The sequence below is a fragment of the Canis lupus genome, chromosome 38 (assembly GCF_003254725.2).
Source record: "Canis lupus dingo isolate Sandy chromosome 38, ASM325472v2, whole genome shotgun sequence".
NCBI lineage: Eukaryota > Metazoa > Chordata > Mammalia > Carnivora > Canidae > Canis > Canis lupus.
The window spans coordinates 9,023,442-9,050,896 of NC_064280.1; the positions used below are offsets into that span (position 1 = coordinate 9,023,442).

The 27,455-nt window shown below is 34.9% G+C and overlaps 1 protein-coding gene across 4 annotated transcripts in view; it reads left to right on the top strand.

The window, feature by feature from the left end:
• BRINP3 (BMP/retinoic acid inducible neural specific 3) overlaps positions 1-23,691 on the top strand; it is a 377,833-nt gene extending 354,142 nt beyond the window's left edge. For all 4 annotated transcript variants that reach the window (XM_025421013.3, XM_035711116.2, XM_035711117.2 and 1 more), the window contains one exon: positions 22,216-23,691. In XM_025421013.3, the coding sequence (XP_025276798.1) occupies positions 22,216-23,332 (1,117 nt within the window). In that variant the 3' untranslated portion in view covers positions 23,333-23,691. The remainder of the gene's footprint in view (positions 1-22,215) is intronic.
• The last annotated feature ends 3,764 nt before the right edge of the window (positions 23,692-27,455 follow it).

The following is a 27,455-nucleotide window of genomic DNA, read 5'->3' on the forward strand; positions in this document are numbered from 1 at the left end:
GGAACATAGTAGGCAGTGCATATTAGCCACTATGGTAAAATTAAAAACTTATAAAAATACTCACCTCTTTCAAAATTAGAATATAAATATCAGTTCATAAATCAACATCTTTGTTTATATCCAAAGTAATTATTCTAAGGTGAACACTGAAGGAAAACTTAATAGTAGTTTGCAGTTAAGCTGAGTATATGACCAAGTACTTTTTATTATAATAGGCAGCCTTGGTACTATATTTTCCTAATTACTTTGAGTTACTAGTTCTTTTCTCTCTCTCTCTCTCTCTCTCTCTCTTTCTTTCCTTTCTTTCTTTCTTTTTCTTTCTTTCTTTCTTTCTTTCTTTCTTTCTTTCTTTCTTTTCTTTCTTCTTTCTTGATGCAAGGGAATATATTTTATAATGAAAGAATTGCAAGCAATAAAGCAATTTATTTGGGGCAGGTTATCCTGATTTATGATGGTTCAACTTAGGTTCAACTTAGGATTTTTTGACTTTATGATGGCACAAAAGCAATAAGCATTCAGTAAAAATCATACTTCAGATTTTGAATTGATATCTTTTCCCAAGCAGCCATATGAAGTATGATATTCTCTCAGGATGCTGGGCAGCTCCCAGTCAGCCATGTGATCATGAGGGTCAACAACCAATATACTTACAACCATCTTGTACTCATACGATTAATCTTTTTTCCACTACAACCATTCTGTATCCATATAACCATTCTGTTTTTCACTATCAGTACAGTATTCAAAAAAATTAATAGAGATATTCAACACCTTATTATAAAATAGGCTTTGTGTTAGATGATTTTGCCCAATTGTAGGCTAATTTAATTGTTCTGAGCATGGTAAGGTAGGCCAGGCTAAGCTATGATGTTTGGTACCTCAGATGCGTTAACTACTTTTTCGACTTATGATATTTTCAACTTACCAGCAGTTTATCAGGATATAACTCCATCAAAAGTAGAGGGATATCTATGCTTGTACTCACCTATGTACTTCTAAGGTTGTGCTAGGTAATAGGAAGATCTTTGCTCGAATCCCTGATCTCCCATTTCTTCATTATCTATACAACCTTAGGAAAATTATTCAACCTCTCATTCTGTAATCAGCGCTGTAAAAAAAATAATGTTAATAACATTTACCTCAGAGTAGTGAGAATTATATAAATATGTTAGGTAAAGTGCCTAACATAACCACTTAATAAAGTTATATATCTTTCTCTTCTCTCTTAGATCCCATGTGAAAGCCCTTTGTGAAGAGCTGTGTCTATTACAAACCCATTTCTTCATCTAATTCCAGTTGTAATTTTTACTATACAACATTTTATTTCTTATTTGCATGGGAAGAAGTATAGGGTTAGAATGGTCTGGCATTTGGCTTAATTACATTCTACAGGCTATTTTTTAACAAAATTTTTTACATTGTCACAGAGCTTGGTTTGAAATCTGAGTTGTTTATACTCTCTGAGTTTGTGTGTGTGTGTGTTTATGATTGAGGGAAGAATATTAATTTAAACATAAAAAGTAGTAAATATTAAGAATCACTTTGAGATTTCTTTGTACCCTGTGCCCCAAAACACAATGTACTTGAGTCTAATCATACATTGGATGCCAACATCTAATCAGGTTACTGATTAGGGATAAAGTGACACCATTAAATGACACCGAGGAATCTATTATTCAATGACACTGAGGAATCTATTATTCAAATCCAGAGAGTGGAATATTTTACAAAATTGATCTCATTTCCTCAAAAATCAGTGGCATGAAGAGAAACAAAGAAAGCAAGACTGAAAAGACTCAAGGGACATACTGCCCAGTGAAATGAATAGAATCTCTTTGAATCCTGATTTTTAATAACTAAAAAATATATATTTTCAGTCTTTCAGAGAAATTTGAATATGGCCTGGATATTAGTCACTGTCAATAAATTATGGTTAATTTTTGTTATGTGATAATGGTAATTGTGATTATGCAAGTTAATGTTCTTCTAACATTTTAATTTTTGAGATGCATATAGAATTGCATACAGAATATTTAAGAGTGAAATGATGTAAGATCTGAAATTTGCTTTAAAACTTTCTAAACTACCCCAACCTCTCCTCCAGAAAAGGAGAAAAGGTGGATAAAATATATAAAACATATAAAACAAACACAAAATGTTGGTAGTGATTGAGGCTGGCTAATGAATACCTACCTGGAACTCAGGTGGAATTTCTACTGGTAGTATGTCTTTCAAAATTTCAGACCAACAAATTGTTTACAGTTAATAAAAATAATTGATTGTAGTCTCTTTCAGATTAGCCATTATGTCTTTCCAGGCTTTAAGAAATTATGTATAGAGTAAGGAGCTTAATAAATAGCTATTAAATTGTATGTATTGTTATGTGCACATTTTAGTTTATACTAACACAAGAATTTTTGTAGAAATTTGTTAAACATAAATGTTTAAAGGTTGGTATTACAATTTTAAAACCTTTTACAAGATGTTTCTTCTTAATTTACTCTGAATAACAATGAGATAGTTAGCTCTAACATAGAACAATAAGATTACAAAAGGATTTAGACGCATTACTTCCATATTTGGAAAGGCATTCTATTGAGAAGGTCAAGTATATTTTGCATAGCGTATGAACTTAAATACCCAAAGTAGTGGTAATTGTTCCCTTTTAACCAACTATAACTTGATTTAAAGGGGTAATAATCTTTTTAAGTTGGAGAATAACTGTGAGGATTATGGTGTCCCTATACTCAAAGCACTGGATCTTTTTTTTTTTACAATTATACAGAAAAACTGGAATCTGTCCTTGTGTACAGAAATTTCAAGAAACATAAGGCCCTTAAATCCATTGAGCAAAACAAGAGCACAAAATTATCATTGAGTATTTCATATGCAAATAGCTAAGTATAGCTTCAACTGATCCCTTCAATTCTCTTCAGGTAACTACTCTGTGAATAAAAACTCATATTTATCTCATTCCATTTTTGAATCAGAAAATCTATTTAGAACGGTAATGGAAATATGTTCATTTGAAATTGTGTTTAGTCTCTTTAGAATGTTATGTTTACACCAACTGCTGACATTGCAAGAACATTTGACGACACTTACCCCAGGGTGGATATCCAGTTATATGGTAGTCATGCTACTTTAAATTTAATTTGTCAAACAAATAACAGAAAGGACAGCAGGTGTTTTTGTCTAACCCCATTGGTTATGATTAGAGATATTACAAAACTATGAAAATTAATGTTGACATACCACTTTGAAAGCTAATTTGCTCGTGTATGGGACATGCCATAGCATATCTGAAATGTGTGTATTCCCACTTGGCAGAATAACACGTTATTTGTTGGAGCCTTTGGTTCTAAAAGCAGATGTTGTCCACTTCAATCAATTTTCAGCTATTAACGGTAGCTTTTACCTACATTTGTGAGAGGCAGATACTTTCAATTAGTATTTTTCAGGAGCAACATGATGTTTATTCTGAGGAGAAAGTCTACATTTTAATGTAGACTCATGTAGATCAACATTAGCAAGTTTAGGCAGTACTGTACACAGCTTTAAGAAGCAACTTCATTTTCCTTTAATTTTACACTACACAGGAAGCAATGAAAGTTGATTACTCTTAGTGGAATGAAATGAAAAGAATAGAAATAGAGGGAATGGATTAGCAAAGTCAACATGCATTAAAAACTCCCCCAATGGCTGTCAGCTTTTGGGGGCAATACAGTTGCTTTGTTTCTCAGAGGATTCCTCAGAGAAACATATACATGTACTTCAAATCTCATTTCACTGTTAATGTGTAAGGAAGCCAGATAGAAAGCTGCAATAGAACGCGTTCAGAAAATCAATTTCATCTACTGTGTTTTGTGTGTATCAGAGGCATTAAGCAAAATATTCTTAAATCAATATTAAAATTACAATAAATAATTATCTGCCACCTTTTCTTTTCTACCGCTACTGGTGACTGACACAGGGCTTCTCTCTCAGTCTGAACATCTCCATATCTCTCTGTGTCCAGAAAGCACTGAGCATAGGGGATTATTAAGTCATCCTAAGCTATTATTGATTTAATTGTTCCACCTTGATCTCTATTGCTGATATATAAAAACATAGAAATGTCTTTCCCATGTTCTTCTTTAAGAAACTGTGAAAAATAATAAACTCAGATATTGATGGTAGAACAAGAGATTTTTTTTAATGTGGATGGAAGTAACATTCATTTGCTATTTAGGGGAAAGGTAGACAGATGCTTTCTAGAGCATGGGATAAGAAGCTGGGATCTAGAAATATTTGTCAAATTATAAATGAGAGATAGATTTGAGGATTGACCTTTCTCTTTGCTCTCTTCAATTTTGCTTTATTCTAAAACTTCCCCCAAGTGGAATTTTTATTCCAAATACCCCACTGCTTGATAAAAGAAAACTGAATGGAGGAGAGTCTGATTGTTGAAACATAGAACAGGGTTGGAAGCAAAAGAAAAAGGAATGGGTAACTGATTTTCAAGTCAAGGTGTTTCTACTTTGCTGAGAAGCATTTGTACCATGTCTAAGAGAACCTTCTGTAAATTGAAGATAGGCAAATTGAACAAGCTATACTTATTTGTATATACTAAATATGCCTCTCACTTTATAAATTTTCTAATGAATTAGTTTATTCTTCAACATAATTTATTGAATGCATATTATGAGCCAGAACATGTTTCTGGGAATGTAACTGTAAATAGGTGAGATAAAAATTCCTACCTTCACTGAAGCTAACATTCTGGTGAAGAGAGATATTTATTTATTATTTTTTTTAAACATTTATTTATTTGAAAGAAAGAGAGTGTCTATGGAGGGAGGGACAGAGGGAGAGAAACTCAAGTAGACTCCATGCTGAGCACTGAGCCCCATAAGGGGCTTGATCTCATGACCCCAAGATCATGACTTGGGCTGAAATCAATAGTCCCATGTTGGGATGCCTGGGTGGCTCAGCGGTTGGGCATCTGCTCTTGGCTCAGTGAGTGATCCCTGATCCTGGGATCCAGGATCAAATCCCACATCAGGCTCCCCGCATGGAGCCTGCTTCTCCCTCTGCCTATGTCTCTGCCTCTCTTTCTGTGTGTTTCTCATGAATAAATAAATAAATCTTTAATAAAAAAATAGCCCCATCTTCAACTGACTCTGCCATCCCAGAGCCCCAAGAGAGGCATTTAAAACAACATGGGGAAAAAAAAACATAATGCTATAAGAAAAATAAAGCAGAGAAGAGTTAGGAAGGGGCTGGAGTGACCAACAATTTTAAACAGTATATCTATGGACATCCTCAACTAAGAAAATATAAGATTAAATATCTGAAGGAGATGAAGTAGGAGAACATACAGATGAATGACCAAGGGAGTTCCAGGATGGCAAAAGAGCAAATGTAAATGCCCAGAAGCAGGAGCAAAGGAATGTTCTGGAGGAGGGAGGAGGCCATGAGGCTGGTGTGGAGTGAGAGAGTGGGAAAGAAATCCCTGTGAGGTTAGACGATGATAGGCGCTGTGGTTATGAAGGATCTTAGAGGTCACTCTAAAGACTTTTATGCTAAATGAAATGATTGGAAGGTTTTTATCTGAGAAGTGATATGATCCTGTGTAGGTATTGGAATCACAATGTGATCAGAAGGGAACAGAAGAATTGCAAAACCTAATGTTAATAGGCAGAGTTGATGCCACCTCAACCTGTCTGCTTTCTAGATAAAAATAATATAATGTAAGGCACTTACCAGTGGCAGGAGGAGTGGAAGAATTTGACACAATTGTTTTTAATACCTTTAGGAAGAGAACATACTATGTTATTTTCTTTTCATTTGAAAAACTATGCCTTGAATACTGAAATGAAAGTTGTAGGTTTGGTTTAATCCTGTCTTTTTCCTGGGGAATGTGGTGCTTCAGTACAGTCTCAACAAAACAAGTCTGGCAGTGATATATGGTGACACGCTTCTTTCAATTTAGAGGAATAGGAAGAGGTTGTACTTCAGATCTTTTATAGGAGTGATATATGTGGGAATAAACTGAAGTGAGAAGTCAAACATTTTTTGGAAGAGTCCAAATACTTACTGTTAGGAAGACACCAAAAAGAGACTTTTGATTCAGTGGAAGAGGAAAAGTATACCTTGGATTTTTAAAAATCAGTATGTATTTATTGGTTTACTGACTTTGTTTCCCAATCTGAAGCTGCAAATGGATTCTCTAAGCTTTTCATTGCAAAAACAAAAGGCATTCTGAAATACACAGAACATTCAACTTGGCTTATGTGGCAGCATAATAAATGAAGTCATAATATACTAAAACATAGAAATAACCAATGATTTCAATAATTTCAGTTAATGATCTACTTTTTGAAATTCTACTAAATTCTCATGAACCAAGAAAAGAAATTCATTCTCAACATCAATTTGATATTGTTTCAAAAATAACTGCATTATAGGAAAATGTCTAACTGAGGCTAAAAACATATTCTTAATTTTTTAAGTTGTTATTTTTTAAAACATACCTCCACCTCCAGGTTTTATTTTAAACAAGCATTGAAAATCTTTCCAGTGTGTTCAGTAATGCCTGAAGAATCCACATTCTTGCCTAAGTTGTTAATACTTTTGTTTATTGTCAAGTGTTTTTCCTCTTTGTTCAGTGACATAAAATCACTTGTCCATTAAGCCAATAGATGTAATTTTCTGTTTCAGATTGTCAGTCTTTATATATTTTAATTCCAAGAAAGTTCCAAGAATTTGGCTTGCTTGGCTTTTATTTGAGTTGCAAAAAAAACACAAGTGACTTTCTGTAGAATTTCCTTCTGAAACCTTGTTACAGTTAGTATGCAGATTAACTCAATTTGGTCCACCCTGAGATTTCTCTCAATCCCCAAGCACTGTGGGTTGCTCCCCACCCACCACAAGATCAAGGGACTATTTTGTTTCAAAGTTTGACTGCTTCTCAGAAACTTTTATCTTGTTCCCAGTAATCAATATTCTGCTACAAGTAAAGAAAACTTGATGAATTGACTCCCTAAAAACAGATTTTTCTTTTTTAAGTAACAGGAGTTCTGTAGAACGTAACTTGGCAAATGGCTCTGCAACTTGATTTAGATGTTGGTTCTTAACTACAGTTTGCCTGCTTTTGTTTGGTTGGTTTTGTTTTTCTTGCCTTTCCCTTAATTCTTCTTGCATGTTTGTTGTCTTGAGTTCAGGAGATGGCTCTTGTTGCTTCAGAAATCAGAACCATTTTCAGGATAAGTAACAGGAAGAGATGTAGCAAGCTTCTTTCAGGAAAAAAGAGACTATCCCAGACCATTGCTCATCAGACTTCTGTTTTATCAGAACTGTATCTAGTGCTAACTTAAAGGAAAACTGAGAAAGTAGTTTGGTTTGGTTTGGGTTTGGTTTGGTTTGGTTTGGCACATTGTGTTGAACAAAATCAAGCTTCTGTTTGTAGGAATGAGGGTCCTGTGGATATTGGATAGGCAATTAATAACAAATGAAACTAATTCTTAATTTACAAACCCTATTGCTGTTTCTCACATATCTCAGCTTGCCTTTGCCTCTTATACAACCAGATACTATAACAACTAATATATATTAGGATGACTTCATAAGTCAAAACAGAATGAGAAGAAATCTTGCCTGTGTTTACATAAGGACGTGATTATCATAAAGTTCAAACTAATCCCCTTCCCTACAAGAAACATTCAATGAAAATAATTCATGATTATTTTCCAACAGGTTTATTCTATGCTAGAAGGATAAGGAAACATGACTAAAAATGTTTACATAATAATAATTAAACTTCCAGAATCAAAGACAAGTTGGTTTTAGCCCTGTGTCCACTTAGGTGCTGTTGTTTTACTTTCAAGCAAGGTACATGTGACATAAAAATCTATTTATTATTGATCCAAAAAGAAACTGAGGTAGACCTCCTCTTTTTTCAGTTAAGGGGATAGGATGGCTTGGAGACACGCTGATCCGAGCTATTTTAGAATCTCCTTTGTACCACATGATTCTTTTTCACTGTCATGTGACTTTAACATAATCTATACAATATGGGATTTTAGATTATTAAACACCCTGATGATATTAGGATGTTGGTGTGAATTATATTTTCATCTCACTTTGTGTTGGTTAACCCAGATACAGTATAGTAGTTCACATTTGGTTCAAAGCTTATATGGGCTGTCAAAGCATTTCAGACAATTGTCACCTGGGGAGGTGGGCTGAAAACATAATTATCTAGAAAAATATCTTATCTCAACATTTGCTCATATATGCCTTTATTGGGCCAGTAACACCATAGATAATATAGTGGACTCTGAAGAGCATGGACACTGGCTCATTTTTATAGACAGTCTGTGCTGTCACATAAGGGGCACCTTGTGGAAAAATGGTAGTACTTCATAGAGTTGTGCAAGGGCTAAATATATATATATATATATATATATATATATATATATATTTATAATATATATTTATTTTACATATATATGTGTGTATGTAAAATGTTTAACTAGTCCCTGGCACGTAGTAAGTGCTCTTTATGTATTTGTGATTATTATTTAATGGCGCACTTGAGGAGTGTGTGATTACTTTGGTGACTCTGAGGTTTGGAGAGAAGATAGTTTTGACTTCTCATATATATATTCAATGGATGTGGTGAACTATCTCTAGAATGGCCCTTGTTAACTGTTGATTTGCAAATTACAAATCATTTTATAAGGTCCAACTATTTGTGTTACAATAGGCATTTATTATACATCTCATATAAATATGTAAAAGGAATTTTCTGATTTTTTTACATCATGGTTTCAGCAGTCATTCACATATAATATCTTTTTTGTTCTTTCTTCCAAAGGATTGTTTGATTACTGAAAGATAGTAAGTGGCAAGAGTAATAAATGAAAAGAAAAGCAAAGATAAATTAAAATTAATTTGTAAGCAACAAACTAATAATACCTAATTTTCAAATAATTTCAAAATGGACTTACTGTTCAAAAATTAAATTAAGGCTAAACCTGCAACACTAAGGAATAAATTTGTGGATTTCCCCCCGTGCCAACAGAATAGATTAAGCTCTTGAAATGACACAAGTTTCTATCTTTCTGCCAATTGATAAGAAGCTTCCATTTGTTTTGTGATTTACCCTGCAAGTGAGAGTATGGTACATTTTGAATACCGATTTGATTTGTGTCACTGCTGATATCATCCAGAGTGACTCATTTTTTTCCCTATCAGATCATATTTTGGTTAATGGAACATCTTGTGCACTGAGGAAAGAGAATGTTCTACATAATGTAAGTCTGCTTGAGAACCCAAGGATTAAAGTGATTGCTTTACTATTTGTTTTCTGAATGGATGTTGAATGGTCATTTAAGGTAATCCATCATTTCCTGTAGTCTCCTTTGAAAAATAATGAGGCCAGAGAAGGCTAGACATACTGAATTGCTTCTCTTTTCTAAACGGTCATTTGATTCACTTTTATTTTCTACAGACTTAAATGTAATATTAAGTTGGCAGAAAATTTAAGAGATAATGCCTGTCTTAGTCAGTTTGGGTGGCTATCACAAAAATACCATAGACTGGGCAACTTGAATAACAAATGTGTATTTCTTACAATTCTGGAGGTTGGAGGACCAAGATCAAGGCATTGAAAGATGATGTCTAGTGTGAGGTCACTTCCCCCTTTATAGATAGCCATCTTCTCACTGTGCCTTCACATGGCGGAAACAGGGAAAAATAGCTGTCTCAGGTCCCTTTTTTAAGGGCACTAATTCCATTGATGATGGCTCCATGCTCATTACCTAATTACTCCCAAAGACCCTAACTCCAAATATTATATTAAGAAAAAGGATTTCAACATATAAAATTGAGTGGATATAAACATTCAGTCGATTATAATACCTGCATACCTTTCTTTCTGATGAACAAAATTATGGGATATAGGGATGCAGGTTTTTGTTATATTAGCAAGCCAAGCAGGCCAAACTTTTAAAATTGTCATTCCTTTAATCATAGTACAAATTTTGCAACATTTAACACATGTGCACACAAACCATAACATTTCCTTATTCCTATAAAGGGTGACATTTTTAGGGCCATAAGCACCATTTTTTTTTTCTGGTGAGATTGTGGCATAGTCATTAACCATCTTTATGGTTCAGAGTATAGTAGTACTTTATCCTCAACACTTGGCAATATTCATATAAAGCCATTGCTCTGAGCATGTGACTTTAAGACATTTTTGATACATGAAGGAACTCTGAAAGGTGAGGGGGTTTTTTTGGTGTTTTTTTCTTTCAATGGTAAACTTTCTGTCAACTATAAAACTCCTGAATTTTCATTTACATAAACACCTTGAAGATGACCAGTTTGGGGACTATAGCCCAGTCAACCAAATTCTTAAAAAATAACTTATTATCCAGAATGCCATATTGTTATTTAGTGAACTAGCTGTCACATAACTCCTAATTTGGTTAATCAGATTTGTTCCTGTAAGAAACTTAAATGGGAATCCAAATTATTATCATAAAACTTCTTAGTGATCATGGAATAAGAGCAAGTGTTTTAGTTGACTGACTTTCTTCCAAACAGCATTACATTTTAATATCTGGTTACATTTGTGGATTGCTTCTCGGACTTTTGGCTAAGATCAAGTATGGATACATTCGTGGTCACAAATAATATCTCACTAAGAGGTCAGAAACCACTCACCATTTTGTCAGGGCAACCTCATGCCCATAGGATGCTAAATAAACATTGCTAAATATCACTATACTGAATCCCCAGCTTTCTTTGTTCTGATGTTTCCATCCTCTTTATTTAGATAAATAAATACATAAATGCCATTGATTAGTCTGAAGTTACATTCTTTTGTTCCAGTTTCTGGTTTAGGAGATACTCTACTGAGGGGTGCCTGGGTGGCTCAGTGGTGGAGCATCTACCTTCAGCTCAGGGCATGATCCCAGATCCCACCATAGAGTCCCACATTGGGCTCTCTGTGAGGAGCCTGCTTCTCCCTCTATCATGTCTCTTTCTCTCTCTCTCTCTGTGTCTTTCACAAATAAATAAATAAATAAATAAATAAATAAATAAATAAATCTTTTTTTTGAAAAGGAGATAATCTATTGTTCTTTTTTCAAAATTACTTCATATCTATAGTATCTATATAGTACAGATTAATAATTAAATTAGTAGATTTTGGATTTCTCAGTCAGTTAGGCATCCAAATCTTGATTTCAGCTCAGGTCATGAGATGGAGTACCATGTAGGGCTCTGCACTGAAGATGGATCCTGCTTAATATTCTCTCTCTCTGTCTCACTACCCACTCCTCTCTCTGTCTATATATATATATATATATATATATATATATATATATATATAAATTAATAATAATAAAATTAGCAGTCTGAAAATAATCCTGTGCAATATCACATTTATAATCTGCAGTAAATTCAATGAAACCTTTGCAAATTTATGGTCAGACTACAGCGCTGGTGTTCACACTTACAGAATAAAAATTATTCTTACACTACCCACAGTTGTTCATTAATTTGAAAAGTATAAACAATATACATAATACTGATGTCTTGCAAGTTAAAATTGTAGTGCTTTCAGATTTTCACATTTTCTTGTGTGATACATACAAATGTGATTTTCCAGCTTTTTATCATTTATTATCAAGATCATCAGGGTGAAGTTCTTGCCACATGGAAGCAGAGAGTTGAAAATATGTCTAAAAATATAGGCCTTTCCATCCAACATGGAAAAGGGTAAAAATAATGTGTAAGGGTGGGATGCCTGGGTGGCTCAGTGGTTGGACGCCTGCCTTCGGCCAGGTCATGATCCCAGGATCTGGGATTGAGTCCCGCTTCGGGCCCCCTGCAAGGAGCCTGCTTCTCCCTCTGCCTATGTCTCTGCCTCTTTCTCTCTCTCTCTCTCTCTCTCTGTGTGTGTTTCTCATGAATAAATAAATGAATCTTTAAAAGATAATAATAATAATGTGTAAGGGTGAAAACAATCACAAAAATACCACATCCTCATGTGCATTTGTTTTTTTGTGATTGTGAGCTCATGGTCAAAATAATTTTATCTATATTGACTTTTCAAATCCTTTGCAGGATGTACAGGCCTCTAGAAAATGTATATGTTTAATTTTACCACACTACAACAATTTGGGAGCACTTTAAAATAATTATTTTCATTCCTGGTTTTGAATTTATAGATTATGTATTTTTTCTTTCCACTAACAATGATGCCAAGGCAGGCACTCATTTTGCTCTCTTTCTTTGCTAAATGTTGGTAGCTTTTGCTGTTGTTTTTTTTTTAGGTTGACTCTTTCTTTAATTTCATAGTTTCTGTCTTCCCAAATATAGTGGATCTACAATTCAACTTCCTGCTTGTCAAGTGTACCCTACTTTGTCTCTGATACCTAAGACAACCATCCCATCCTTTAGGATCAAGCACATGTACATCTTCCCTCATACTGTTCTTTTACTTCAATTTTAGCCTGTGAAGTTTACTACATCTTTTTTTCCATATTATGATGCATTAAAATAGTTATTGCCAGAATTATTAGGCATTTTGCATTGAGGAGTTTTAAAGAGTATTCTCTCTGACATTTTCCCTCAAACGTAAGTCCATAATTCAATTTTGACTTAGCAGTTTTGTTTGGAGGGATCAGGAAGGCATTTTGTTGGTCTCTAGGAATTCCTTTTTTTTCTTTTTTAAGATTTTATTTATTCATTCATGAGAGACACAGAAAGAGAAAGGCAGAGACACAGGCAGAGGGAGAAGCAGGCTCCATGCAGGGAGCCCGATGTGGGACTCGATCCCAGGACTCCAGGATCACCCTGTGGGCTGAAGACAGATGCTTAACTGCAGAGTCACCTGGGAGTCCCGGTCTCTAGGAATTCCAATGAAATTACAGTCAGTTTCTTTTTTTCCAAGGAGCTTATACTCCAATGAAGTAAACTAACATGTAGGAAATTACAGATATTATCATGAATAGTATACTTCAGTTGAAACAATGAGATAAGAATCTCTTAAACTGTAATACATGGTTATAAATGGCTTAATTACAAATATAATGATATAGTTAACTGATACACCCATTCAAGGAATTTAGTTTTTGTAAGTGAGGTTGTCAAAAAAAGACTGTTTAGTACGTTCTTGCTTTATATGAGGCACAGAGGGACAAGTTGATATCCACTGTTATAGGAAACAATGATGATTGTATTATGAGAGAAGAAAATGGTAAGTTTGGAGACATTTATTTGAAGGGATATTTCTCTGACAAACTTGGGGATATCATAGACAGTTTGTGACATAATTGTGTTCATAGGTATATGAGTAGATGGACATTGGATTTAGGCAAGTTATATTTTTTATTTAATTGGAAAATATCCTTTAAATGTAAATAGTATTAGTTTCTAGTTTTAGAAAAAGGTTAAAATTGATTAAATTATTTAAATGATGGTGTTAAGAATAGTTTATTGATCTTCTCTAAGTTGATAAGAAATTGGTCATGAAACATACTTTGAAAAACAGATTTGGTGAAAATAAGACAATTTTTAAAAATATTCATCACTTACTGGAAATCAAGAAAGCCATATGAAATATTAACAACTACAGCAACAAAACAATGAAGGACATTTCCAATTTAGCCTTAAATTTGCTTTTTCAACTACTCTTGTTCATTAATTTATTCACTTATATTAAATTTGAAGTATTAGGATCAGAAATGAATATGGCTATGTAAGATGAAATGGAATGGCCTCATTATAAGTATTTTATTTTAAATTCCTGAGTAATATTATTTAGATTTTTTTAATTTGATCCATAATGCACAAAATTTAAGACTAATAAAAGTTTAAAAGGTTGTAATGGGGGGAATTTAAGCATAAACATTGTACATTAAGTATGTTGTCAAAGTAAAATAGTGAAGTAAAAAATATATATTTTTCTTCACAGAAAATATAATGCAATGAGAAATACAGATGATTTGGTAATAATGACTTGGTGAAATGAACATTAATGTTGGATGAAAGCCAGGATGTTATGCATGTACTTAGGACAGACCGGATTTACCTATTTTGCAAAACAGTTGCAAAATATTCATCAATTACACTAACAAATTTGTTTCTTTTTTAGAAAAGAATTTGTTATATGTAAAGAATTTACATTTGTTACATATAACAAATACTTTTTAAGTACTTTTAACTTAATATCTAATGTACTTGGGGACAACTTAGTTCAATTTTTGATAATCTTTGGAAGAAAATTAAATAGGACTCAAATTAGGAAAATGCTGGTGTTCTTTTGATAATATCTTCTCTTTACTTACAGTAACATGACTGTGTTCATTTTTGTGTGACTCATATTTCACAGCCTGAATGTTGACCTGTTTCTTTTCATATTTTATTGCCACAAGTAGAAGCAAAACATGTCTCTTGATTTTTTTGAACTATAGTATCTTATAGCATCTCTGGGGACAAAATGTTTCAGTAGCTCTCTAAAAAGTAAGCAGATTCATCTGTGAATACCGCTCAACCAAATGTGTTACAAATTAGTTGGACTGAAACCTTTGTTTATTGTTGTCTTACTTATTAATTTCTGCTTTTGTTCCTTGAGCTGTTTTTTTTTTTTTTTAAGATTTTTTATTTATTCAGAAAGATACAGAGAGAAGGCAGAGACATAGGCAGAGGGAGAAGCAGGCCCCCCGTAGGGAGCCTGATGTGGGACTGGATCCCAAAACTCTGGGATCATGCCCTGAGCCAAAGGCTGATGATCAACCGCTGAGCCACGCAGGCGTCCCAGTTGCTTGAGCTTTTGATGTCATATCCAAAAAAATAACTGGGAGTAATAAAGACCAGAGATGTACATTCAGTTTTACCACTTAGTAGCTGTAGGAGTTTGGACAAGATCTAGTCGCTTAAGCTTTAAAAGGCATGCCTTGGGATCCCTGGGTGGCGCAGCGGTTTGGCGCCTGCCTTTGGCCCAGGGTGCGATCCTGGAGACCCGGGATCGAATCCCATGTCGGGCTCCCGGTGCATGGGGCCTGCTTCTCCCTCTGGCTGTGTCTCTGCCTCTCTCTCTCTCATTCTCTCTGTGTGTGACTATCATAAATAAATTTAAAAAATTAAAAAAAAAAAAGGCATGCCTTTAGGTAGGGGTAACAAGCATCTTTACCCAGGGAGTAGTGAGCACTGGGCGGAGTAAATAAATAATGCCTGTTAAAGTACTGTGCTCATGGTAAAACCTCAATGGATGTCACGGCCAGGTAATAATTTCCTTAAAATAAAACCTACATCTTCAACTGTTTCATTCTCTTTTTCATTGTCTTTCTGCAAGCCAAACTGATTAGTAGATACTTGAATTAAAATGTGTATATATATGTGTCTATAGATGTGTACCCATATACATATGTGGTATGTAGATGCTTCCTTGGGAGACCATGGCTGAGGGACCTTTGACAATGACATTCTTTTTCTTGGGGTGTAAAACTGTTTCTAAGACTGAGACTATTAAGTGTTGGGAAAGTCAACATGAGCCCCAGGCCACATTGCCAAGGCTGAGATGGTCAGAGCAGCAGAATTGGAAGAGGGCAAGTGATGGAATATTATTTGGTATTATCCATTCTGTGACTGAGCTAATAATCAGCTTATGATTGTTTAAATAGCTGTGGGCACTTAATCCCAAATTCATATTTAGTTTAAAGTATTAGATGAAAAACACAAATCTATGAAGGCTGAAATGAAATGCTCTACTCAAAGGAGCGATATTTAACTTCAAAAAGAAACTGAAATTATATTGTTTAGGTTTTAAGATTTGGATCCACATTGCACAGATTTGGAGAGCAATAAAAGATTAGAAGGTTGAAATAAGGGACCTTTGAAATAAGATTATTAGTGCTCAGAGAGGATTTAACTGTGAGAGGAGGTAATTGTTTTTGTATCAACATATGTTCTAATACCTCAGTGCAAACCATTACACATCAGAATATATGTCCTGAATTTGAGCAATATTGTCTTTACACATTTTAGCTTCAAAACTATAGCAAAGAGGCTATACATGTACTTTTAAATATAATCTTGACCATGTTATCAATAACTGTGTCTATTTTGATAAAAATAGAAAATAGCAGAAATAAGTGTAATATTATGCATGCAATGCAAGAATTGTTGTAGATACAATAAAATTTTCAATTTTCTGGAGAAAAAAGCATTTGCATTAAAGGAAGTACATACAATGATACTTCTTTAAAAGATAAGAGTAGTAACAACAGTAATAATAAAAATAAGCATTTACATTTATTTCCCATTTAATCTGTGCATAAGCACTCTTTTAAGTGCTTTTCCTGAAATTGTGCTTTCATTTTTAACAACAACCTCTACTTTATTCCCAATTTATATATGGCGTAAATGAAAATAAATTCAAAGTTGATAGTTTGGCTCCCCAAATGTGATTGAAGCCAATAGAGTTTACTGTCACTCAAAAATTAAACTTTCATCATAATTAACAGTCATTTTATCAAGTTAAAAGTCATTTTATGGGATCCCTGGGTGGCGCAGCGGTTTGACGCCTGCCTTTGGCCCAGGGCGGGATCCTGGAGACCCAGGATCGAGTCCCACATTGGGCTCCCGGTGCATGGAGCCTGCTTCTCCCTCTGCTTGTGTCTCTGCCTCTCTCTCTCTGTGTGTGTGACTATCATAAATAAATAAAAATTTTTAAAAAATGCTTTAAAAGTCATTTTATCTTCAATGCTGTCCAGCTATAGCCAATACATGGATATTTTTCCTGAGATCATTTGTTAAGTACTTTTTCTCATATCCTGTGAGAATAAGGATGAGACACTTTCAACCATATTTTTTAAAAAATTAAATTTGCTTCTGAGTCTGTCTTCATTGTCATACTTAAAAGATATGTAACAGAAAATCATTAAAACCATGAACCTCGGTATTTTTAAAATTTTAAAATGAGGTTAACCTTTGGAAGCTACTGTGAAGAATTTTTAATAATGAATACAAAGTAACTGGTCCTTGACATGAGAGGTATTCACTAAATAATTAATATAACAAACGAGAATTCATTTATTAAGGTAGGCTTTCGTGTTTGCTTTGTTCTTCAGTGAATGCACGTGACAAATTTCCTAGTGTCGGGTTTGCACACTGTAGAGTACACAGTGGTGGCAGAGACCCACATGCTAATTCACAGCCATCTAATGCTGACTCTTCTTCACAGAAATCGTAACTTTTCTCTACTCTCTTTGAACATATTTTTTCTTTCTTTTTTTTTTTTTATAATTTTTATTTATTTATGATAGTCATACAGAGAGAGAGAGAGAGGCAGAGACATAGGCAGAGGGAGAAGCAGGGTCCATGCACCGGGAGCCCGACGTGGGATTCGATCCCGGGTATCCAGGATCGCGCCCTGGGCCAAAGGCAGGCGCTAAACCGCTGAGCCACCCAGGGATCCCATGAACATATTTTTTCATGCCAATGGCTAGATGGTATTTAAAAAGCCCCTAGCCTCTATTTGGTTTGTTAATTTTCTTACATAGGAACCTTGTCCCCAGTGGGTACATAATGTCCTCCGGGATTGCATCTTTCTGGGCCCTACTCTTAGAAATTCACCCAAGATCTCTGGAGTGAGGCCCAGGAATCTGTTTCACCAATCACACTTAACATCATTCAAAACTGCAAGAATAATACTATATCTTAGTGGATATTCTTCTTTTTTTTTTCTTAGTGGATATTCTTAATAACAGGAACATTTTAGGGATAAGCATTTCATTCACATTGTTGCATTAGGAGCAGCCACCACATGTGAGATGGTGATGATGGGGTTTATATGTTACATTATTTCACTGACGAAAGATAGGCAAGCAAAGTCTACAGGAACAAGTCACAGGTCAGAAAGCTCTCTCTATTCCCCAGGGTCATGCAGAACCAAACTTTGAAACAATATTTTTTTGAGCTCTGGTTAAGGTTAAGGAAGCTAAGTGACCTGTCCCAGGTCACTGGGTAAAGTACAGTCCAGAAATCAGGTATTCATCTACTAGTCTAATGCTCTTCTGATGCTCATGTGACACTTATCCGGTGGAGAGAATATCTTAAATACATGGAGAATATTACAGATTGAACCAAGACAAGTTAAACAGTTGTCTAAAGTTCTCAAATTAGTAGGCCATGTGATTCCTCAAACATAAACATGCTATAGGCTTTCAGCTTAAATTTTAACTTAAATTTTAACTTAACTTTGGAAGGCATTTTTCTCTTTTTAGTACTATCCCATATGAGCCTTACGATTGTAGAAATTATTTCCAAAATGCAAGATCTATTCCTGATAGATAAGGAGCTCCTCCTCTTCCTAAAATGTTCCACATCATAGTAACTATCACATGCCAATGGCTTTTTAAATTCTAATTTAATTAAATTTTTATTTTATTTATAATTAATTAATTAATTAATTATTATTTATTTATTCATGAGAGAGACAGAGAGGCAGAGACACAGGCAGAGGGAGAAGCAGGCTCCATGCAGGGAGCCCGACGTTTGACTTGATCCTGGGTCTCCAGGATCAGGCCCTGAGCTGAAGGCAGTGCTAAACCGCTGAGGCAGCCAGGCTGCCCCTAAAATTAAATTTTAATTTCAGTCTTCTGTCTTCTGTTCTCCATAACCCATAGTTCCTTCACTCTAATTTCTGTCTCTCCCTCCTTCCTTACTCCTTTCCCCTTTCCTTTATTTAGTAAATATTTATTGAAGTACAATAAATACATGTCACAAACCACATCACATATTGATAACAAATAACAGAAGATCTGTCTGCCAGGAATGCATCTTTTGACATTACATCCTTTAGCCTTAGCCTCAGGAGACACCAAATAATTTGAGGAAATAAAAGCTATAGATGAATTAAAAAAAAATGTAGTACTACTTTCTTTAAATATTTAAATTGAAAAGGAAATAGTGTTAAGAAGATACTTGCTACAGCCTACTTTTGGTTTATGTTTTCATTAAATTAATTTTTAAAGCTACTTAGCAATTAAGCTTATCTAAGATAAGTTTAAAATGCTTTAAAATAAAGAAAAAAGCAGTTAAATTTTACTTTGTTGGGAAAAATAAAATTACATGATTATTTGGGTAAATGAAAACCCCAAAGTGGCTCCCTTCTCTATTTTTGACTACTGCTTTAGCCAAGATTTTAAAAGGAGTAAAGAAAAGACTGATTATTCAGGAAAATTAAATATTTTCCTTTAAAAATCTATTCTCTGCTTGTGAAATACAGTAAAAATGCCAAAAGGTAGGTAGTAGGCGAGAAAGGAACAAGAAGCCGAAAAGAAGAAAATCCACACGCTAGCTTTTCCGTCCCAGGATACGGGAGCTTTGACAGTGTGCCAAGTTATCAATATTCATACATGACAAGCTGAAACCCACGAAGCCAAAACACATTCCTTCAGTAATGCATCTGCAGGGACGTGAAAAGGATTGGAAGAGATTGAAAGCTGAAAAAGCCATTGCTTTTCTAAAGTGTCCAAATGCTTCTTTCTCAGTGCCCTAGTTTTGTGAGCTCTGTCTTTAGCCTTAGGTCTATTTATTTCATTTTTTGTTTGTCCTTATGATTTGGAAACATGATTAGAGCTTACAGTGAAAGATGATTTGGCTCAGGGAATTTATGCTTTGGTTTCAGGGAAGAAAATATAATTTTCAATCCATATAGGTTATATATTATATATTCTTTATATTAGAAAGACTCAAATAGAATTACAGAAAGGGGGGGGGAGAAGGGAACATAGAAAAGAAGGGAAGAAAGGAAGAAAATAAGAAAGAAGGGAAAGAAAGAAGGGAGGGAGAGAAGGAGGAAGGAATAAGGACAGAAAAGAGAAAGAAGCCAAGCCAGATGCTAATGGCCTGTGAAAGAGAAAACTGATGGAATAAATATATCAGTAACTGCAGATTAAAAATCAGTAATCATTTCTATATATCTAGACTGAATACAGAAATAAGCAAGTGTTTTCACAACACCACAGAAGGAGGCTGTTTTCACATTTATTCTGCAGGAGAAAACAAGAACCAGACTAGAAAACAAGTGATCCTCATGTAGATGCAGGGCTCACAAAGTGCCAAAGAGCCTCACATCATTGCTATTTTGCCACCTTTGGGTGTACTCTTGGGAGAGTTTATCTGAGAACTTTTAAAGAATCTGGAGAAAGAACTGAATTTAATAGGTTTGGGTTTCCAGTCAGAGTTTTTCAGTGTGAGAAATAATTAAGAGGAAGATGTTTTAGGCTTTGGTTGGGTTTCATCTAGTTTTTTTTGTTTTTCTTTTCTTCTGGGTCTAAACCAAAAAGTTACATTTAGGGAAGGTAGAAGAGAAAAGCTTTTTATATGTTTAATTGTGCAAATGTCAAAGTGTATGTTGTGGAACTCCACTTCCTGCAACTCGAGAGCTGGGTCTTTACCATTGTATTAAATATTATATTTTAGGGCTTTAAATTTCACTCAAAATTACATTTTTTGAGAAAATGTCTTCTAATTCATCAGTGCATTTGACTCAAGATTCAGTAAAAAAGGGCTGTGATCTCCTGATATTCCACTTGACACTGGATATACAGCACTGAACAGTCACCCATGCCTCTGGCAGGCTGAATAATATATTTAATAGGATAAATGGAGTACCAACAAGTAGGTACACAGTGATATAGAGTTTTAAGTGAGAAAAAGGTACCATGGAAAAATAAGTAAGTGCCATGAGAGGAGTTATTTGATTTATTTGGGAAAAGAAGGAAGAAAATAAAAAAATAAAAAATATATATGTTTTGCATTGCAAGGGGAGGGTGGGCAGGGAACAAGAATGAACATGTCATATAAATAGCTCAAATATTGTTATGGATATCTAAGACATTGTCTTTATCAATTATTTACACAGATTAATACCTGTGTTTTACCAGTATTCAGCATATACAAAGTCTTTGAAACAGCAGCAGTGTACAAGTCTAAAGAATGGAGTATAATAGATTTATTTTGCAGAAAATCTCATAGGTACTAAATAATGACCAGCAGAAAGGCATAAGAATGTAAAAAATACATACATTGTGTGATATTCTAAACACATGCATACCACCTGAGCCTAAGAATTTCTCACAAGAACTCAATATGGAAGATATCTCTATTCCCATTTTTCACATGAGAGAATGGCAGGATATCGACGCAGTTCAATTCTTCCATGATCCCACAGCTATGATGAAAACAAAAGAATTATCTGATTTCCAGGCCACACAATTTTCCTTCATTATTTTACTGAGGTTTTAAACACACCAAAGGAGTTTGAATAATGTGGGGAAAACATGAAAAGTAAAATCTTGCATTTGCATCATGATTAGCCTGATTTCTGGGTATAAATAAGGAAAAATGGTAATGATTCAAATCAAACACATTAAACTGACACACTTAACCCTTATTAAAACAACTTGTAGATGATTTTAACGAGATATTTTCAACAATTTTCTGGAGCAGCCTGTTAAGAATAAAGTCAAACATGTTTTAATAATATTTTCCTCCTCGGTGGGTACTTGTTCTGTCAATATTGATAAAACCCTAGAATTTAAATACATTGATTGACATCTTAGAGTTGTTTATTTTTCTTTCATTCTTATTTTACTTTCTATTTAGCTTCCTGCAGCGTTAGTACTTTATGCAGCTAAGAGTGAATGAATGAGCAGTCACCCTTTATATGCTCTAATTCTACTCTAGGTATTTAATGATAATGCCACATCTATTTCCCGTTGCTGGAGAGCATTTCAAGACAATAACTGACCCAATTATGTTCACAATCAGCTTCCGAGTACACTAGCGAAATGACATGCAATCTCTTCAGAAAGCAATCCCCGCAATATTCCAGTTTGAATCCAATATACCCACACCTAACCTTGTGCAAGGAAGAATGAAAATGAGAAAAAAAAAAAAAAAAGACCCAATACCAAAAATCACATAATACGTGTATAAATATCATATACACAGGCCTCTGTTTTCAATTATAAACTATATGGATCATTTATCTCAGTGAAATATCTGGAGCTAAGCTAAGAAATGATAGTGAAGGTTTCACAGCTAAGGTTGACCTCACGGTTCACACACACACACACACACACACACACACACACCCAAAATGCCTTTGTATTTATGCAGATTCGTGTTGTTTTGTGTTTCTAGAACCTCAACCTACTGGCTCACTCGCATCCAGTCTTTTCTCTACTGCAATGAGAATGGCCTCCTGGGCAGCTTTTCGGAGGAGACACACTCGTGCACGTGTCCGAATGACCAGGTGGTCTGCACCTCGTTCCTGCCCTGCACCGTGGGCGACGCCGCGGCCTGCCTGACCTGTGCCCCCGACAACCGCACCCGCTGCGGCACCTGCAACACCGGCTACATGCTCAGCCAGGGGCTCTGCAAGCCCGAGGTTGCCGAGTCCACGGACCACTACATCGGCTTTGAGACTGACCTGCAAGACCTCGAGATGAAATACCTGTTGCAGAAGACGGACAGGCGAATAGAAGTCCATGCCATCTTCATCAGCAACGACATGCGCCTCAACAGCTGGTTTGACCCCTCCTGGCGCAAGCGGATGCTCCTCACCTTGAAGAGCAACAAGTACAAGTCGAGTCTGGTCCACATGATCTTGGGTCTCTCTTTGCAGATTTGCTTAACTAAAAACAGCACGTTGGAGCCAGTGTTGGCCGTCTACGTCAATCCCTTCGGAGGCAGCCACTCCGAGAGCTGGTTCATGCCTGTGAATGAAAACAGCTTTCCAGACTGGGAGCGGACTAAGCTGGACCTCCCGCTGCAGTGTTACAACTGGTCGCTGACTCTGGGCAACAAGTGGAAGACGTTTTTTGAGACAGTGCACATCTACCTGAGGAGTCGCATCAAGTCAAATGGCCCCAATGGCAACGAGAGCATTTACTACGAACCTCTCGAATTTATTGACCCTTCCCGGAACCTGGGTTATATGAAAATCAATAACATTCAAGTGTTTGGTTACAGCATGCACTTTGACCCTGAAGCAATCCGGGACTTGATTTTGCAGCTGGACTACCCCTATACTCAGGGATCCCAGGACTCAGCACTTTTGCAGCTTCTAGAGATAAGAGACCGTGTAAATAAACTCTCCCCACCTGGTCAGCGTCGTCTAGATCTTTTCTCTTGCTTGCTTCGTCATAGACTCAAGCTGTCTACTAGTGAGGTGGTGAGGATCCAATCTGCTCTGCAGGCGTTTAATGCCAAATTGCCAAACACAGTGGATTATGACACGACCAAATTATGTAGTTAACCATAAATGTCAAGCACAACCCAAAATCTTGAAGGAGTTTTTACAGTGCTTTTGTGGAACAGTTTATGTTTGGAAGAGTACATTTAAATTGTCTTTTCAATATCTGTCTTATATCAGTCAATAACATTGGATGGCAATTTACACACATGAACTTGCTGACAATGAATATATTATACTGCAGTTTTGGTTTATGAATGAAATAAATACTGACACCAGTCTAGAAGACATTCTACTTTTTACAATAAATTTCATTTGTAATTTTATATGTTCCGTGGCAATGCTTTTGTGCATTACATCCTCTAGAGGGAACATAAAAAGATACCAATAAAATTTTGTAGCTGAACAGTTATTAAAAAGAAGTGCTGTGGGATTCCTTTTTTCCATGAAACGAGTTTTATTTTGATATAGCTTGTTAGAACCTGGGGAAAATTCACCAAGAGTTTTTTAATGGAAACATTTGAAGGTCCCCTTCAATAGCCTTTAGAGAAAACCCAACTCGCTAGAATCTTTAGTATTCAGTTGTATTTTTACGGTCAACAGCACAAAAGCAGGGGTACCTTCATTACCTCTGCTTATAAATCATTCCTAGAAACACTGTCATTATTAAAGTAAACAAGTAAATTTTCCCGACTAAATATCAGAACATTCTGGCAAACATACAGAAAAACCACTGTGATTATAAGCCCATGATGGAGAAAGTAAACCCGTTATTTCCTTAGCAACTGGCTTTGTCTCGCTTTTCTTTCTAAATTCTAATAACCAATAATCAGCATACTCTGCACGATCATTTTCATTTCAAGTACTGAAAACCTAGTCATTTTGGCACTTTGCCAAAGTCAGTAAAATAGCATTTCTAGAATTCACAAGTTGTAATGTGTTAGTATAAAATAATTAATCAAAGTAATTCAAGGGTAAATAGACTTTTTTTTTCTCTCAGAGAAGCTATTACTAAAATATTGTTTGAAGACCAAATTCATTCAACAAAAACTTGATTTTAGTTCAGATTTTTGGCTTGAAATGTGAGTTCCATTACCCATGGCATAATATTAGACACATAAATTATACTTTTTTTTTCTAGGAATTTAGATTCCATTTCTGTTTAGATATGTGAATGTATCTGTAAAGTGTGGTTATGATATCTATCACTCAACTCTTGTCTAAATAGTTCATAAACCTTTCTTGTAATTGAAACGAATGCACTCTTCAGCCCAGCTTTCTTGTTGAGGTCATGGAGTCATTTTTCAGGACACTGAGAAAGGAACCCATGACATGAACTAAAAGAATAAGACCGATGACAAAAACGTTACACAGACATTCTGGATTCTTGGGATGCTTGTTTTCAATTCCAAAAGCGTTTTAGAATAAGTAGTTCAAACAACAAATACTTATTCAATTTATCATAGGCAAGGCATTTTTTTCCACCCAGTATCTGAATAGCTGATTTTCTTTCTTTTTTCATTCATTTTTTTTTTGCTATTGTAGATCATTCAATAGAGAAATATATACAATTATTAAATACCATATTTCTGGTATCATAACAGATATCCTCTTCATTTAGTTCTGACAACAACATTAGGTTATAGATTATTATACCCATTTTCTTGGTGGAAAAAAAACAAAAAAATAAAAAAAACAGGCTCAGCCTTGTTTGTGAAATTCCCCAAGTTCTCAAACCAAGAAGTTGAAAGACCAAGATTCCAACACAGACTTTTCTGGAATGGATCTGTCCTCTTTTCACTGTATCACTGAGTTTTAAATGAACCATCCTATTTCTGTATTTAATCTCATCATATGCAAAGACTTATGGCAAAACAAGACTCACCTACAAAATTGAGGTCTAAATCTTTATAAAACACATAAATTCATAGTACACTTGAACAATTAAATAAAACAGGAATTTATCATCCAAACTCAATCATCCACAGTATGACCAAGCTTATCAAATATAAACAATATGTTTCAAAAGACATTCCCTGTAAAAGTTGGGATTGCCACTAGGACTTTTTCCAGAAGAGTCTTGGAGGTCCAGATGTCCAGAGCCCCTGAGACCTACAAACCACCAAGCAACATGCCAAAGGACTCTTGAACAGCAATCACTCCCTGGAACTTAAGGAAATTATCAGTAAGGCTACTTCTTTTATGGCTCAGCTTGCTCTGACCTGGCTGATTTAGGAGAGAGAAGATTCTACAGTCACAGGTAAGAAAGCACATAACTAGGCCCTTGTCCTGAGAGTTCGTGTGCCTGGTATGTGTTGACACAAAAGCCCCATCAGATATGATCAAATCATCTTAGTTCCTTTTGAAATGGTAACACTGAATTCTTTATATCTTGAGTCAGTGTTCCCTGTCAAAGTGGAAAAGTGATATGAATGCCTTTCTGTGAATCTTGTGTCTAAGATAACACAAATACACTATAAGTGAACACACCAAGCAAATTCTAGAGGGCTATATAGAGTTAAACGATAAATAACATACATTTTTATATTTCTGATATATTACCAGCTATTAAATAGTGTCCAGGAAAGCAACAGACAGTATAATCTAGTTTAATACAACATGTGCTTGCCAATGTATGGGGGAAAATGCAGCCCACAAACATTTCATTTTTCCTGAACTGACTTATATGCAAGCATTTTTTGCTCATTATTACTTCAGAAATTTGAAAAATTGTAATAAAAATAGCTTTACTGTCAAAATCTTATCTAGAGCAAAAGATCAAGAGGTATGTCTGCAAAAGTATATTTTAAAAGGTGAGGTATTTGCTTTCTTTTGCAGTATTTCTACTTCAGGTCTCTAAATTAGGGATTAATTGAATTTAATACATGTGATGAAGCTTGAAATTCTGAAAATCAGAAACTCACTAAAAATACATCTTCACCAGAAATGTCTCCTATTGCTTTAGCTTTTTTGATGACTATCCTACTTTGACTTGCCTCTCTATCCCTGGAATCTCAAATCGATTTTTAGCAAGTTAAATCAATATTTGAAGGATCACTGTCAGCACACACACAAAAAAAGCTAAAACAGCTGATGGCCTTCTCTAAATTCATTTAAATAATGCAGGAAAATTAACTGTCTCTCTCTTTCTTCATCTGATTCTTATCAAGATAGGAGGAAATGTTTCGGAAAGAACTAGGATCTAGTACTGCTTTCTAATCATGTATGTCTTTTTGTGTGTGTGAATGAGCCTTCTTTCTTTTTGTTGTGAAGGATATTAATGACCTCTTCAGTTTGAACAGACCTAAAATTTATTGATTTGAGGAAAATAAAGCATTTGAAACAATTTAAGCACAAAATAAAACTGTATATTTACTAAAGTGGAAATTATTTAATAAATAAATTCAACTGAAAGAGAAGCTAAGATGTTTTGGAAACCTAGTAGAAAACATAACTTAATTTTAAATAATAAATTGTGCTCAAGAATTTAAAAAGCTTCATAAAAGCCTCTCAAATCAATGTGATAGTTGAAAGAAAAAAAGAAACTTAAATATATGTAGCTCAGAGAAACTGTGATCGCAATCTCATTCTTATTTGGTGCCTAGATTACTTGATTCGAATAATCCTTGAGCAAAATTCCATTTTTCCCTCGGGTCATAAGTATCGTATTTATCATTCGCAACTACAAAATCACACTTGTTAAACACGTGGTATTTATAGTCCATAATTGTGCAGTCAACTGAATTTTTAATATCTGAGAGTTTATATTTTGCCATGTACACTCACTACAATACTACTGCTACTGACACTCCACTTTCCTCTCCTCCACCAACATGATCAGAGTTATAATTCTACCTTCAAGGTTTCCTAAAGATAGAAATCTGAAGTATAACTCAACCACTCCATAATATTCCAATATTTGTTAAATATATCTTAACTGGAGATTTTTACACATCTCCATTTCTTTAACGTGAAGGTAACATTAGCTATTTTAATGAACCGTAAGTGACTCAAGAATTGGAATATCCATGTCAAATCATTTGATATGAGGACATGCAGCCAAGTGTTGTAAATTAGTTCACATAAATGAGATTCAATCTGAGACAAACATTCCACACTTAGAGTTATCTCGTGTGCTGGTGGTCAGACTAACCATTTAATGACTGAAGTACTATTTCATTATGTG